The sequence below is a fragment of the Antechinus flavipes genome, chromosome 5 (genome assembly GCF_016432865.1).
Source record: "Antechinus flavipes isolate AdamAnt ecotype Samford, QLD, Australia chromosome 5, AdamAnt_v2, whole genome shotgun sequence".
Taxonomy (NCBI): Eukaryota; Metazoa; Chordata; class Mammalia; order Dasyuromorphia; family Dasyuridae; genus Antechinus; species Antechinus flavipes.
This window is the reverse complement of record NC_067402.1, coordinates 274307479-274321096: the sequence shown is the minus strand read 5'-3', so window position 1 is coordinate 274321096 and position 13618 is coordinate 274307479. Positions and strand designations below refer to the sequence as shown.

At 35.4% G+C, this 13618-nt stretch overlaps 1 protein-coding gene across 2 annotated transcripts in view; it reads right to left on the bottom strand.

The window, feature by feature from the left end:
- The window catches only part of NR1H4 (nuclear receptor subfamily 1 group H member 4), a 57854-nt gene that overhangs the window by 25182 nt on the left and 19054 nt on the right, over window positions 1-13618 (bottom strand). For both annotated transcript variants that reach the window (XM_052001704.1, XM_052001703.1), the window contains exon 3: window positions 5373-5513. In XM_052001704.1, coding sequence (XP_051857664.1) covers window positions 5373-5513 — 141 coding nt within the window. The remainder of the gene's footprint in view (window positions 1-5372; window positions 5514-13618) is intronic.

The following is a 13618-nucleotide window of genomic DNA, read 5'->3' as shown; positions in this document are numbered from 1 at the left end:
GAAGAAGAGATGGACTCAATGGCATTGTTCAGATATGGACAGGTAGAAGTTTCCTCTGAGATTCTGGAATTACCATAGTAAAGGACACACAACCCCCTGAGTCTAGGAATCCTTCACCAGAGGTCTGTGGATGCTCGTGGGCTTTGTAAATTGATAAATTGAGGGGAGTTGTAAACTCAGATAGAAAAAAATATTTATACATTTCTTTTTTTTAATTTTCTGTGAATTTTTCTTTAAAAAAATAATTTACTTAAAATTTAAATACAAAATAGAAAAGAGAAAAAAAATAGGAGAGAAAAAAACATTGCCATGTAGATTTCCCTAAAGGCTGGAATTCCTATGTAACCCTATGTGTTTTATATTATGCATTTAAAAACATTCTGAGAGGCAGAGAGATGGCGGAATGAATAGAGGACCAGCCTTGGAATTAGAAAGACCTGAATTCAAATTTAACCTCAGACACTTGCCAGGTACTAGCTGCATGAATGTGGGCAAGTCACTTAACCCCTGCTGCCTTGCAGATAAATAAATGAATGGATGATTAAATAAGCAAACAAATGAATAGATGAATAAATAAATGAGTAGATAAATAGATAAGTAAGTGAAAAATGGAAGTATTCCACAAGCTTCGCCAGACTGCCAAAACAGGACAAAAAACAAAAAAATTTAAGATCCTTACTCTAATCCAACTCCCTTCATTTTACAGATGAGGAAACTGAGAATAGCAACATCAGAGTCAAGATTTGAACTCACATTAGGTGACTTCAGAACCAACATTCTTTCAGCTATATATTTGTAATGCTGGGGAAACTGAGGCAAGATAGAGATTAGAGAGTTTTTAATATTTTATTTGGGAGGAAGAGATTTACTGGAGGCAGAGCAGAATCCATTCTACCTCCAGGGCAGTTCTAAATGACATATATATGACTCTAAGCTCAAGTAGACAAAGGCAGGGACAGAGTCAGAACACTGAGAGCAGGAAGCTCCAGGCAGGGACCATCAATCGAGTTCTGACAGGTTGGGGGATAGGACCATAAATTCTTACAAACTGGGAGTTAAGGAAGTGTCCAGCTTAGAGCCAGGAAGTCTGGACTTAGCGGTATAAACAATGACAATTAGGTATCTGAGATAGGACATCTGGAGTCTTATCTTGTGGAATGTCAGATCTCCACAGGCCTAATTATCTCAATTCTAATGGGCAGAAAAGGAGGGATGCAACCAGGGAAAGTAAGGCAGAACAATTCAGGGAAACTGAGGTAGAACCATTTCGGAAAACGAAGGCAGGACAATTTAGGGAAACTGAGGCAGAACCATTAGGGAAACTGAGGCAGGACCATTAGGGAAACTGAGGCAGGACCATTAGGGAAACTGAAGCAGGACAATGAAAGGGAACTGTGGCACAACATATCGTATAGTAAGAAAAGCATACATCACTCATAAATTAGGCATCTACAGGTTCTACTGCCTTACTATAGTCTAAAGGAAATATATATATTTGTACATCTCTAATTCCCCTGTCTCAGTAGTTCTTAATCTTTTCTATATCTTCAACCCCTTTGGTAGTTTGTTGAAGCCTAAGGATTCCTCAGAACTACATTATAAAATGTACAAAATAAAATATATAGAATCACAAAAGCAAATGATCACAATGAAATACAGCTATTAAAATGTTCTTAAAAACAGGGTCACAGACTCCAGGTTAAGATTCTTAAGCAAGCCCACCCTGAGAATCAGTTTCTTTTGTTTAAAAACTAATCCAGTGCTCTGGATTGCCTGCTGTCTCTTTCTAAGAACTCCCAAGTGTTTCTGGCTTCAGCTACCAGTTTCAAGCTCCCAGATCTTAACACCTCAAAAATGCTTGACATTTAGTAATATTTAGTTTTAAATTTTAATTTGTTTTTCTACTTCTACTCAAATCAATAAAGGTTGTGTTATAGAATAATATGTATTGATAATATGACTGGGCTTCCCTTGGAGATCAGGGGAAGAATAATAGAAATAATAGAAATCTTCAACAATAAAAAGTATGGGGCAGCCAGGTGGTGCAGTGGATAGAGCACCAGCCCTGAAATCAGGCAGACCTGAGTTCAAATCTGACCTCAGATGCTTAACACTTCCTGGCTATGTGACCCTGGGCAAGTCACTTGCCCAGAAAAGGGTAGGTGTAAAAATAGTGATTTATGCTCAAGAGAATGTATGGGTTATTGGTGAAAAGGAAATTTGTAAAGTTAATTACAAGTACAGCATTTTTAATAGAAAAAATTCAGATCAGATCATTTTTATCATTTTTGACTCCTATTTAGTATAAACTCTGCTCTAATAAATATTAAGCATTAATTAATGTTAAGAACTTGTGAATTCATCCAAGATGGAACTCCTAGCGTGGAAGTTCCATCCACGGACACAGATGATAGTTTCTCTATAATTTATCATTTTAGTTGTGAAGATTCTCATTCATCACAGATAAATAAAATAATTAAATAAAAAGAATGTCAACTTTTCTCTTTTTGTTTTGTCTTCTCTCTCTCTCTCTCTCTCTCTCTTTTCTTTCTCTCTCTCTCCCTTTTCTTCTCTTTCTCCATCCCTCCTTCCCTTCCTTCTCCTCTGTCTCTATGTCTCTGTCTTTGTGTATCTCTGTGTCTGTGTCTGTGTCTGTGTCTGTCTCTGTCTCTGTCTCTCTCTTTCTCTTATGACAATACCAGCTATACCATTTGTCCCCTAGAACTGTTTGGGGGCACCGAAAGATTGTTTTGTTCAGTGTCACAAAGTATGTAACAGAGGAAGCCAATTGATTCCTGGAATCAGGAAGTACTGAGTTCAAATATGACTCCAGATAATTTACAAGTGGTGTGACTTTAGAAAAGTCACTTCATCTCTATGTGCCTCAGTTTGCTCAACTATAAAATGGGGATAATAGCTCTACTTTCCAGGGGTGCTGGAAGAACCAAACAAGATACTATGTGGAAAAATTCTCAGTACAGTGCCTGCTCCATAATAAGCATTTCATATATATTTGTTTCTTCCCTCCTCAGAATTTGACCCTCTACTCTCCACCCTTATTCCAAGAGGGAGGAGAGAAAAGTTCTTTTAATCTTCAGATACATAAAACAAACAATTAAATAATGATAATTTAATCCTGACAAAAGGTGACAAAATAATAATAATAATAATAACTAGCCCTTCTATAATACTTAAATTTATTTTTATCTCATTTTATATTATCTCATTTGCTCCTCACAACAGCCTTAGAAAATGGCTACTATTATTATCCCCATTTTATGATGGAAATTGAAATAGGAAGTTTTTAAGTGACATGGCTAGGGCCACACAGCTCAGTTCTTCCTGTTTCCAGATTCAATATTTTATCCATATGGATAGCTGCCAAATAAATAAAAGTAAAGTTTTTTTAAATCACCAGACAGAAAATGTTATTGAGATTACAATTAAAAGTGAAAATAGCCACAAAGTGAAGGTTTAAAACTCCTTCCTAGAGATTTAGCCATTTGAGTATATCATATTGAAAATAACCTAGCCATAAAAATTTTATGGGACTCCTCTCTCCATTTTTACTTTATGGGAAAATCCCCTATTATTCTCACAACATAAGAATCCAAACTCTAGCTTAAATGGTTGTCCAGAAAATATCTCATTTGAAAGATTTTCTTTGCCCATCAAGGGGAATTTGGATCAATAAATAATAAGGGCCATTCTTCCTTTGTATCCCTAAACATATTTGGGGCTACGCCTAGGGTCTTTGTGCCAGCGTTCAAACTCACTCATGTTTAAGAGATGAGCTACCTGAGATCCCTAGCCCCGCAGTCCCTGTTTCCATTGCAAGACCAGATTCGAATATCAGCACCTCTGGTGGATCTTTTGTTTCCCAGATGCCAAGATGAGAAAACGATCATCAGCTTTAAAAGTTTCATGGGGCTACAGTTGGGATCATTTACATTGGCTTCTTTTTTCCCCCCAGGGCTCAGTTGTTTCCTCGCTGAGATGTCAATGTGACTTCCCACTATTGTACCCTGTGCACAGTAAGCTGGGGGTCACCTTCCTGAATCTATTATTCCCTATGACAGTTATCACTTGGATGACATTTGTTTGTCTATTTACATTTTCAGCAGGAATAGAGACTATCTCTGAATCTGGGTGCTTTCTAAAATTTACAGACTGGAAAATTAATTATAGACGAGTATGCATTCCAAATAGGGATGAGATTACTGTGCCCCCACAAAGCTGGCAGTTAATACAGTATCTCTATCAGATTGATGGACGAAATTATATTAAAAACTCGGCGTGGATTAATTTCCGGTGTGAAACTCTGCCAATTGGTGCAATGTTATACTTCAGCAGGTAGAGTTCCCCTTAAAAGGAATTACTTTAAAACTCCAGACAATTCACTAGAAGCTCCGAAGGAAGTGAGGTATAATAGATAGAAAGTTGGACTTGCAAGTCAATAAGACAAAAGTTCACAGTCTACCTCTGACATTTACTCACTGTGTGCTTCTGGACAAATAACTCACTTTCTATGAACTACAGACAAATTAGATAATGCTTCCAAATTGCTTTGTAAATTTTACAGCATAATATAAATATGAAGAGCAAATAAGATAATAATTGTAAAGCACTTAGCTTAGCATGTGGCATAGAGTAAGCGCTATATAAGTATTAATTCATTATTATTATATCAGTCAATCAACAAGCACTTATTATGTACCTGGAAATGGGTTAAAGACCAGAGATAAAAAGAAAGGCAAAAGATCTTTTGAAGAGTTGACATTCCAATAGGGAAGACAATATGCAAAAAAAAAACCAATGTGTTAGCTATTCTTATTAAAATATTATTCTTATTAAAGTAAATACACAAACATTTTACATTTTATATTAAGCAATAAGTCAGAAACATTTTATAGCTTCAGCTTATTGAAATCTATAATTTTATTAATACATGTATCATAGCAATGGCAGTCAAACCCCACTTTCCCACTCCCTGATAGACTACTGGAATAATCCAGGTGTGAAGTAGGGTGAGTTGCACCAGGATGGCAGCTCTACTGGGACAGAGAAGGGGGAACACAAGAGATGTTTTCATCTAATAATTAGATTCTGCTTGTATAAAAATAACAAAAATACTTCTTAATTACCTAATGGTAATTAGGTACTAAGGAGTTGCTTGTCTGCAAGCTAGAATGTAAATAATGTAAAATTCCAAAGGCAAGAAGAGGTTTTCTTCTTTCTTTACATTTCTGGTACCGGCACATAGTAGGTACTTAATGTGTGTTGAATTGAATTGGGAAATAAGGGGGAGGAATGACTTCACACGGTGATGGACAGTGTAACTGATTATGTAAGGTAAATACCTGTATACATACATTCAGCCAACATCCCCATCTGCTTGCATTTCCTCAGTCGGCACTCCTGACATTTCCTCCTCATGTACATGTCCATTTCGCAGTTCCCACCGTTCTTACACTTGTACACGGCATTTTTGGTTATACTCCTCCGAAAGAAACCTGTGAAAACAATACAGGATGGTGTTAAATGGTGTTTTTGCTTTAGCAGCAGAAATTACACTGGGGAGGAAGACGAAGCCCATGATAATTTGCACATCAGCCCGGAGAAAACTGCTTGTTGCATCAGAAAATTGTCAGATGGAAGCAGAGTTTTAATATAGGGAGGAAGTAGAGCAGATGATAGAAAAGTTCTTGCCAATTCTTAGAGTTTGTGACTATTAACAAAAAGTTTCAAATGTTGATTGTTATGCTGTTAGCTATTATAATGTTATACTGTTAATTATTGATTCTCTAAGTTAGTCATTCCATGAACATTTTGGAGTCACCTATATGCTAAGTATACTGGAAAATATAAAAATGAACAAAAAGAAAGCATTTGTTAAGAGCTTACTATGTTTCAGGCACTGGGGATGCAGAAAAAAAAAAGCCAAAATAGTTCCTGACCTTCAAAGAGTTATAATGTACTGGAGGGAGCAACCTGCATAAATAAGTGAATGGGATAAAAGGAAAGAAGGAAGGATGGAAGGAAGAAAAGAAGGAAGGAAGGAAGGAAGGAAGGAAGGAAGGAAGGAAGGAAGGAAGGAAGGAAGGAAGGAAGGAAGGAAGGAAGAAGGAAGGAAGGAAGGAAGAAAGGAAGGAAGGAAGGAAAGAAGGATGGAAGAGAGGAATGAAAGGAAGAAAGGAAGAAAGGGAGGGAGGAAGGAAGGGAGGGAGGGAAAAAGGAAGGAAGGAAGGAAGGAAGGAAGGAAGGAAGGAAGGAAGGAAGGAAGGAAGGGAGGAAGGGAGGGAGGAAGGGAGGGAGGAAGGAAGGGAGGAAGGAAGGAAGGAAGGAAGGAAGGAAGGAAGGAAGGAAGAAAGGAAGGAAGGAAGGAAGGAAGACTTGGCTCTTCCTAACTCTAAGTCCTGCACTCTATTCACTGTTACCCAAATCCTTGAAGAGAAGTGAGGAAAGAAATGTACATATTTGGATATGGTCACTATATGGATTTGTTTGACTACATTTTTCTTGTTATAATTTTTTTCTTTTGTTTTTAACTGGGAGAGGGGATTAGCAAACTGTGTGACTCTGGACACATCATTTAATCTCTATTTGACTCAGTTTCCTTATCTGTAAAATGAGCTGGAAAAAGAAATAGCAAAGCCACCTGAGTTTCTTAGTCAAGGATATATACAGATATATAATCTGTATGTATTTTAGAGAATAATTCAAAAAGAAGGACAGACAATCAGAGCAGTTTTGAAAGTAACAGTTTGAATTGTTTATAGATACACACATATGTGTATATGACACAAGTATCATATATACATATGTATAGATGATATAATGTATTTAAAGCAAAAAGTATAGAAAAGAGATTTGTTGTTTTATAAGCAATCTTCTTTTGGTATTTTACTTTGTATAAGGAAATGTTCTTTTTGAAGGACTATTTCTTTTTTTTTAATCTCTAAACCATAACAATGGATACCTACTGTTAGAAATGAAAATGTGACCACAAAGACCAGAGGGGTCTTTATGATTACCTATTTGTTTCTTTAAAAATGCCTTTTAAAAATGATAACAATGATTGTGGATGACTCTGACATCCAAAGGGAGATGACTGACACTGACCTATTCTGAAATTCAGTTTCTCACAAAAGTGTTCAGTCATTTCCAGATGTGACTTTTGAGTTGGCATCTGAAACCTAAATTCATATTCAACTGGTCAGCAGGTTTCCACTCCCTACACAGATAATAAACATGAGGTAAAGAGGGGAAGATAGAATTATTGATTTAATGGGATGCCAGATAAATAGATGCAAGCAGTCATTGTTGCTCAGTGTTATGCCTGAATTTTGCAGTTATTACTTTTTAAAAAATCTATAAAATCCTTCAACTGTCATTGCAACAGGCACTCAGAGAAATTGTTAAAGGGAATGAGATGGAGAATTAAAATTCTCCTAATATGAAAAAAAGTAAATAAGAAGTCAGTAAGAAAAGGGAATTACCAAAAGTCAATCCAAAGGAAGGGGAAATCACTTCATTAAAGACTTTCCATTTCCTCTATGGCTTAAAATAACAACAGCATGGGATTTAGTAGTTGTTTTGTTGTTGCAAAGAACTAGAAACCGAGTACGTGCCTATTGATTGGAGAATGGCTCAACCAATTATAGTAAATAAATATAATGGGATGATGCATTGTAATAAACAATAAATATGAGGAAATTAGAAAACTTGGGAGGATTTGTGTGAACTTAAACAGAGTTACATAAGGAAAATCAGAAGAATAAAATTAACAACAATGAAAATGAATTCACTAAAAGCAAGGAAACTTGAGCTTTGAGTTAAGGAAAAGTCAAGAATGGCTCAAAAAAATAAACAATCCTTTCAGCAGACAGGAAGTAGTGAGGATTCTCACTCAACAGTTATAATTTGTGACAAGGGAGGGTTCGGTTTCTTTTTTTTCCCCTTGCTTTCAGAATTTTGAAGTGGCTGCCCAGGAAATCTTTTTTTTTTTTTTTTTTGGAATTAATAACTTTTTATTGACAGAACCCATACCAGGGTAATTTTTTACAGCATTATTCCTTGCACTCACTTCTGTTCCGATTTTTCCCCTCCCTTGGAGGGTTTAATTTCAAAATGGGGTGGTTGAAAAGGTAAATTTATACTTTTTACAAATAATTGTGACATAAAAAACAAAAAAAAGCAACCAATTAAACTTTTATTTTTTAAGCATGATCTTAAAATATTTGATAGAGCTATGTATGAGGATTCATAGAATCAAATTCATTTCATATCTAGTAAGACAAAAAGCCCATTTTATTTAAAGACCTGAGAGGTCTACCTGAGCTAACTCCCTCTTTTTTTTTTTTTTTTTTATTACAGAGGAGCAAAATGAAGCTCAGAAAAATGAAGAGAATTGTGCAGGCTCATGAAATTGATAGCAATGAAAGTGAGTTCACGATAGCAAGGAAACTTGAGCTCCATATTAATGAAAAGTCAAGAATGGCTCAAAAAAATAAATAACAATAGTTTTTTTTTTCCTTTCAGTAAATGGGAGGAGAACTGAACATTGGGCAGAACATTGTTTACATTGTCAGACATGCTCACTGTAGAGGGAATTCTTGCTCAACTGAAAAAGCTAGAATTTTAGTCTCCTGGCTCTAAATGCAATACTTTTTCTCTGCCCTATATGATTTTCCATTCATCAGGACTTAACTGCCCTCTCTACCAATTTGACCTTAATCTCTTCCAGGTGATAGCTAAACTTACATAAACTATTATGCTCTTTTCCCAGAGTGTAATTCTTTTAAGCGATCATTTATAGGAACTGATTTTCTGCTTCACAGCAGCTAGATCAGGAGGACCTGATTTCAAATGTCGCCTCAGATATTTACAAACTGTGTGACTCTGGACACGTCATTTAATCCCTGTTTGACTCAGTTTCCTTATTTGTAAAATGAGCTGGAAAAAGAAATAGCAAAGCCACCTGAGTTTCTTAGTCAAGAATAGCCCAAATGGGATCATGAAGAGTTGGATACATTAGAAATGATTGAACAACATTGTGCTAAGCTCTAGCAATCTGTATGTCAATCACTCAACAAGTATTTGTTAAGAACCTTAGGTTTCCGTGCTAGAATCTGGGGATATAAATATCAATAGATCACCCAACTAACTGGCACTTATTAAGCTCCTACTGTATGCCAGACATTGTCTGGACCTCTGTGGATATATATATATATATATACATTCAATATTTTAAGAACCTACTATGTGTCCAGAGCCATGGTAGACTCTGGAGATATAAAAGCAAAGAATGAAAGAATCCTCTCTCCCTGTGACTTTGTAAACTCCTTAATGGTAGAGGATGTTTATTCCCAGTACAGAGCAGCACTCCTGGAACATAGAAGGCATTTAATACATTTTTGTTGGTTATATGAATGAATGAGTAAATTGTTCCAGAAAAACAAAGTAAAGGACACATAAGAGAAACATACAGCCAGAAAATTAGATGAGAGAGAATTAAGTACTCTGAAAATATCTTGGATCAATTCATTAAAAAAATAATTTCATACAGATACTAGTTCAAAAACTCCTAAAATAAAGTCATCTGTTTTCCAGAGAGGATTGATATAGTTTTACACAACTTGGTCACTGGTATTTCTAAAGATTATTTACTTAACATAACCTTGGTCCTTAAATATTTTGTTGTGTAAGTTATCTATTTTTATAGAAATCATTGGTAATCAGCCAAAAAAAAAAAAAGTGGCATGAACTTTAACAGGATTTTCTGTGATATACTTAACAACCTCCCGGCCTAGATCTTAACATCTGTTCCCCCCTCCATTGCCACCCACTGGAACATCTATGACACTTGCTGTCTGCATCACTATTTTATTAGCAAAATTAGTAATAGCAATAACAACCACATAATAACGACTCACATTTACACAGAATACTTTAAGGATTGCTAAAAAGTTTTCCTTACAATGGTCAGGTTAGGTACTCAAGATATTACTGACCCATTTTACAGATGAGGAGTTTTAAGCTCAGGAAATATAACTAACAAGCCCAAGGTCATAGACAGAAGGATCCTAAGATGACCTTAGATTTAGAGCTGGAAATGACGTTAGAGATCATTGAATCCAACTTCTTCATTTTACAGATGAGGAGAGTGGGGTTAAGAAAAGGAAATGGCTTATCCGACATCACTCATCTAGCCAGTATCTGAGGCAGAATTTGAGTCTGGCCTCTGGACTTTAAGATATGTCTTACATCTCCAAGTAGCTTCTTAAGGGCAGGAACAGTGACCACCTTAATGTGTACCTCAAATAAATATTTATTGAATGAATGAGAAATGATAGTGGCTAACATTTATATATCATCCTAAGGTTTGTAAAGCATTTACAGATATTATTTCATTTAATCCTCACAATAACCCTGGAAGGTAGATATTATTGTTTTACATATTACAATTGAGGAAAAAATAGGTTAAATAATAAATAAATAATAAGAAATAAAAAATAGCTTGCCCAGGGACATACATTTAGTGTTGGAGGACAAATTTGAACTCAGGTCTTCCTGACTCCACATACAAGTGACTATATCACTTGTCTACCTCTAATGAAAGAACCTAAAGAATGACTAAAATAAAAACATGCACATTAACATATCAAATATTATTTTAAATCTTGATGTCTTCTGCCATAGAGAAGTGATGAGGATATGACATTATTAAAATCAGTTTTCATTTTAATAATTACTATTTCTAAAGTGATTTCACACATACAAAGCACTATAACGACCTTGTAAGTTTGGTTGTTTGCATCATTATCCCAGTAGGGGAATAAGGAGTAAAATATAATTTAATTAGAGTGGATTGCCCTCAATGTGAAATATCCCTCCACAGATACAAATTGATCACTTATCTGTAATTTAAATTTTTCTATTACTATCTGGTGCACCCACAATCACTCAGCCTATATGGATGAGACATATAATTCCTATCTTCCCAACTCCAAAACCTGCTCCTTATCAACTACACCACGCCAGAGCCAGGATTTTAATCTAGCTCACATGACCTCTCTTCCCAATAAACTTTCCCAGATAACTGGGTTCAGATTTATTTCCTTTGGAAAACTGTTCACACACTATGACATCATACTCAAAGATCACCAAGAGCAGAATTAGAGCATCAAGTCTTTCCCTTCTGCAAACCATACTTTCTACACTCACCAATAGTCCAAAACACAAGCCTGGTCATATCATACTCCTGCTCAATAAACTCTAGTGATTCCTTCTTGGGCTTAGGATAGAACAGAAACTCATGGCTGGTATTTAAAACCTTTTGCAACCTGATTCCAACCTGTCTTTTCAAACTTATAAAGCGTTACTCTAGGAATAGCTACAAGATGCCATTGAATAGATGATAGGGCCCAGAGTCACAAAAACTTATCTTCTTGAGTTCAAATATGACCTCAAACATTTATTAGCTGAGCTATGTGATGTTGACTAAGTCAATCAGCCCTGCTTGTCTCAGTTTCCTTGTATGGAAATGAGCTGGAAAAAGAAATGGCAAACCACTTTAATATCTTTGCCAAAAAACAAACAATAATAACAAAAACCCATAATGGGATCACAAAGAGTTGGACGTGACTGAAAAGACTGAACAACAAAAAAAGTCATAGACTGTAAAATCCACCTAAACTAGCCATTTTTGTCCCCTCACATACAACATTCTATCTCTCACCTCTGCCTTTATATAGACAGCCTGAAACAGATTCTGCCCCTGTCTCTGCTACCTAGAATTCCTAGGATCTTTCAAAATTCAGCTCACCTCCCAAATAAGACCTTTCTGTATGCTTGGCTGCTCTCAAATTACCTTGTGTTTATTTTATATAGACTTATTTATGAGTTTACATGTTGCCTCTCTTCATAGAATATAACCTCATAAAGGGCAAACACCATTTTTATATTTGTACCACTAGCATGTAACTCAACATATAGCGAATCATAGATATTTAATAAATGCTTTGATGATTAGCTATTAATTATGAGATTTTGGAATTAGTAGGAACCATACAATTCTTTCTGCTATGTTTTTTGCTAATTAATCATATATAATAACTTGTATTATAAAAATGTTTCATATGTATAAGCCTTATAGTCTCAAGAAGACTGGAAATTTCTCTTCATTTGGACCCCAATTGTGATCCTTTGATTACCTCCCACCTGAGTTGTGTTGTGATCACTGATATTCCTGACTGTTAGCTGATTTACTACAACAGTTAATACTTCTGTTCATAAGGTTTAAAAAAAAAAAAAAAGATTGGAAGCTTCTCCAGGACAAGAACAATAGAATCCATTGATATATTCCTTTAAAGGACAATCTGTTTATTTGTGTATATGTATAGATACATATGTATATATAAATATACATATTATATATTTATTGAATAAATGAACTTGAAGAAGACTAAAAGAAAAATATACATCATATTAAATCACTCCAATATCTTTCCCAAGAAAATCTCAGGATACATAAGACATGACACCATTACTACCACACTACAACAATGGAGCTTGACAAATTAATGATTAATGGTCATAGGGTTTTAGAGCCTCAAGAAAGCCTAGAAATCAACTAGTTTAATCCCTTTGATTTATGGAAGAAAAAAAGCTTTCATAAAATTATAAATATATACATGTATATGTATATATTTATAATTTTATTTTTATAAATATAAATATTAAAAAGTGAATAAAAAGAATGTCTCTAATAGTGAATCTTACCAGGTAAGGCAGAAGGTACTCTGGGAGAATTACCCTTGCATCACAACCCACTTAACCTTACTCAAATGAAAATATAGACAAAGTCATTTCACGGGGGCCAATCTACCACCCCTACAACCAAACCTTGGCTTAATCTCCATTAACCATCCCAACAGTTTTTCTCAGACTGTTTTACTGACCACCTTCACATTATTGCTAAGACAAACAAATTCAGTGATGCAAGTGTATACAGGAAGCAAAAGAAAATTTTAGAAATAAGATTGATTTCTTCATGGATTCATTGATCTAAAATTAAAGGAGTTCTCTGAGGCTACACGGCCAATTTTACTCATTTTACAGAATAGGAAACTGAGGCTGAGGGAAATTCAGTGGTGAGTTGCTCAAAGAAACAAAGGTAGTTAAGTGCCAGAGGACTTAGGATATGAGACAAAGGAGAGTGTCCTTTATACTGGTAATGGTTCAATATCACAATGAGGTAAGCAAAAAGGTGGGGCAATGGAGGGAATTCTAGACCTGGAGTCACAAAGTCCTGAGTTCAAATCTTCCCTCAGACCTACTATCTTGTATGACCCTTAGAAAATCATTGAACCTCTCTCTGTTGTACATATAAAATGGGGATAATGTAGCGAGTTGTTGGGAGGATCAAAGGAGAAAACATTTGTAAGGTCTTTTGCTACAAAAATGCTTTCTGATTTTTAGAAAGGAGCCTTTGACCTCAAATTCTGTAGAAAAGGACCCAAAATTCTGATGTTTTCTACCCCAGGGGAAAGGATTTCAGTAACAATTGTTTGGCATATACAATCCATATGGGGAAAAACAAAAGGGTAAAGAATAA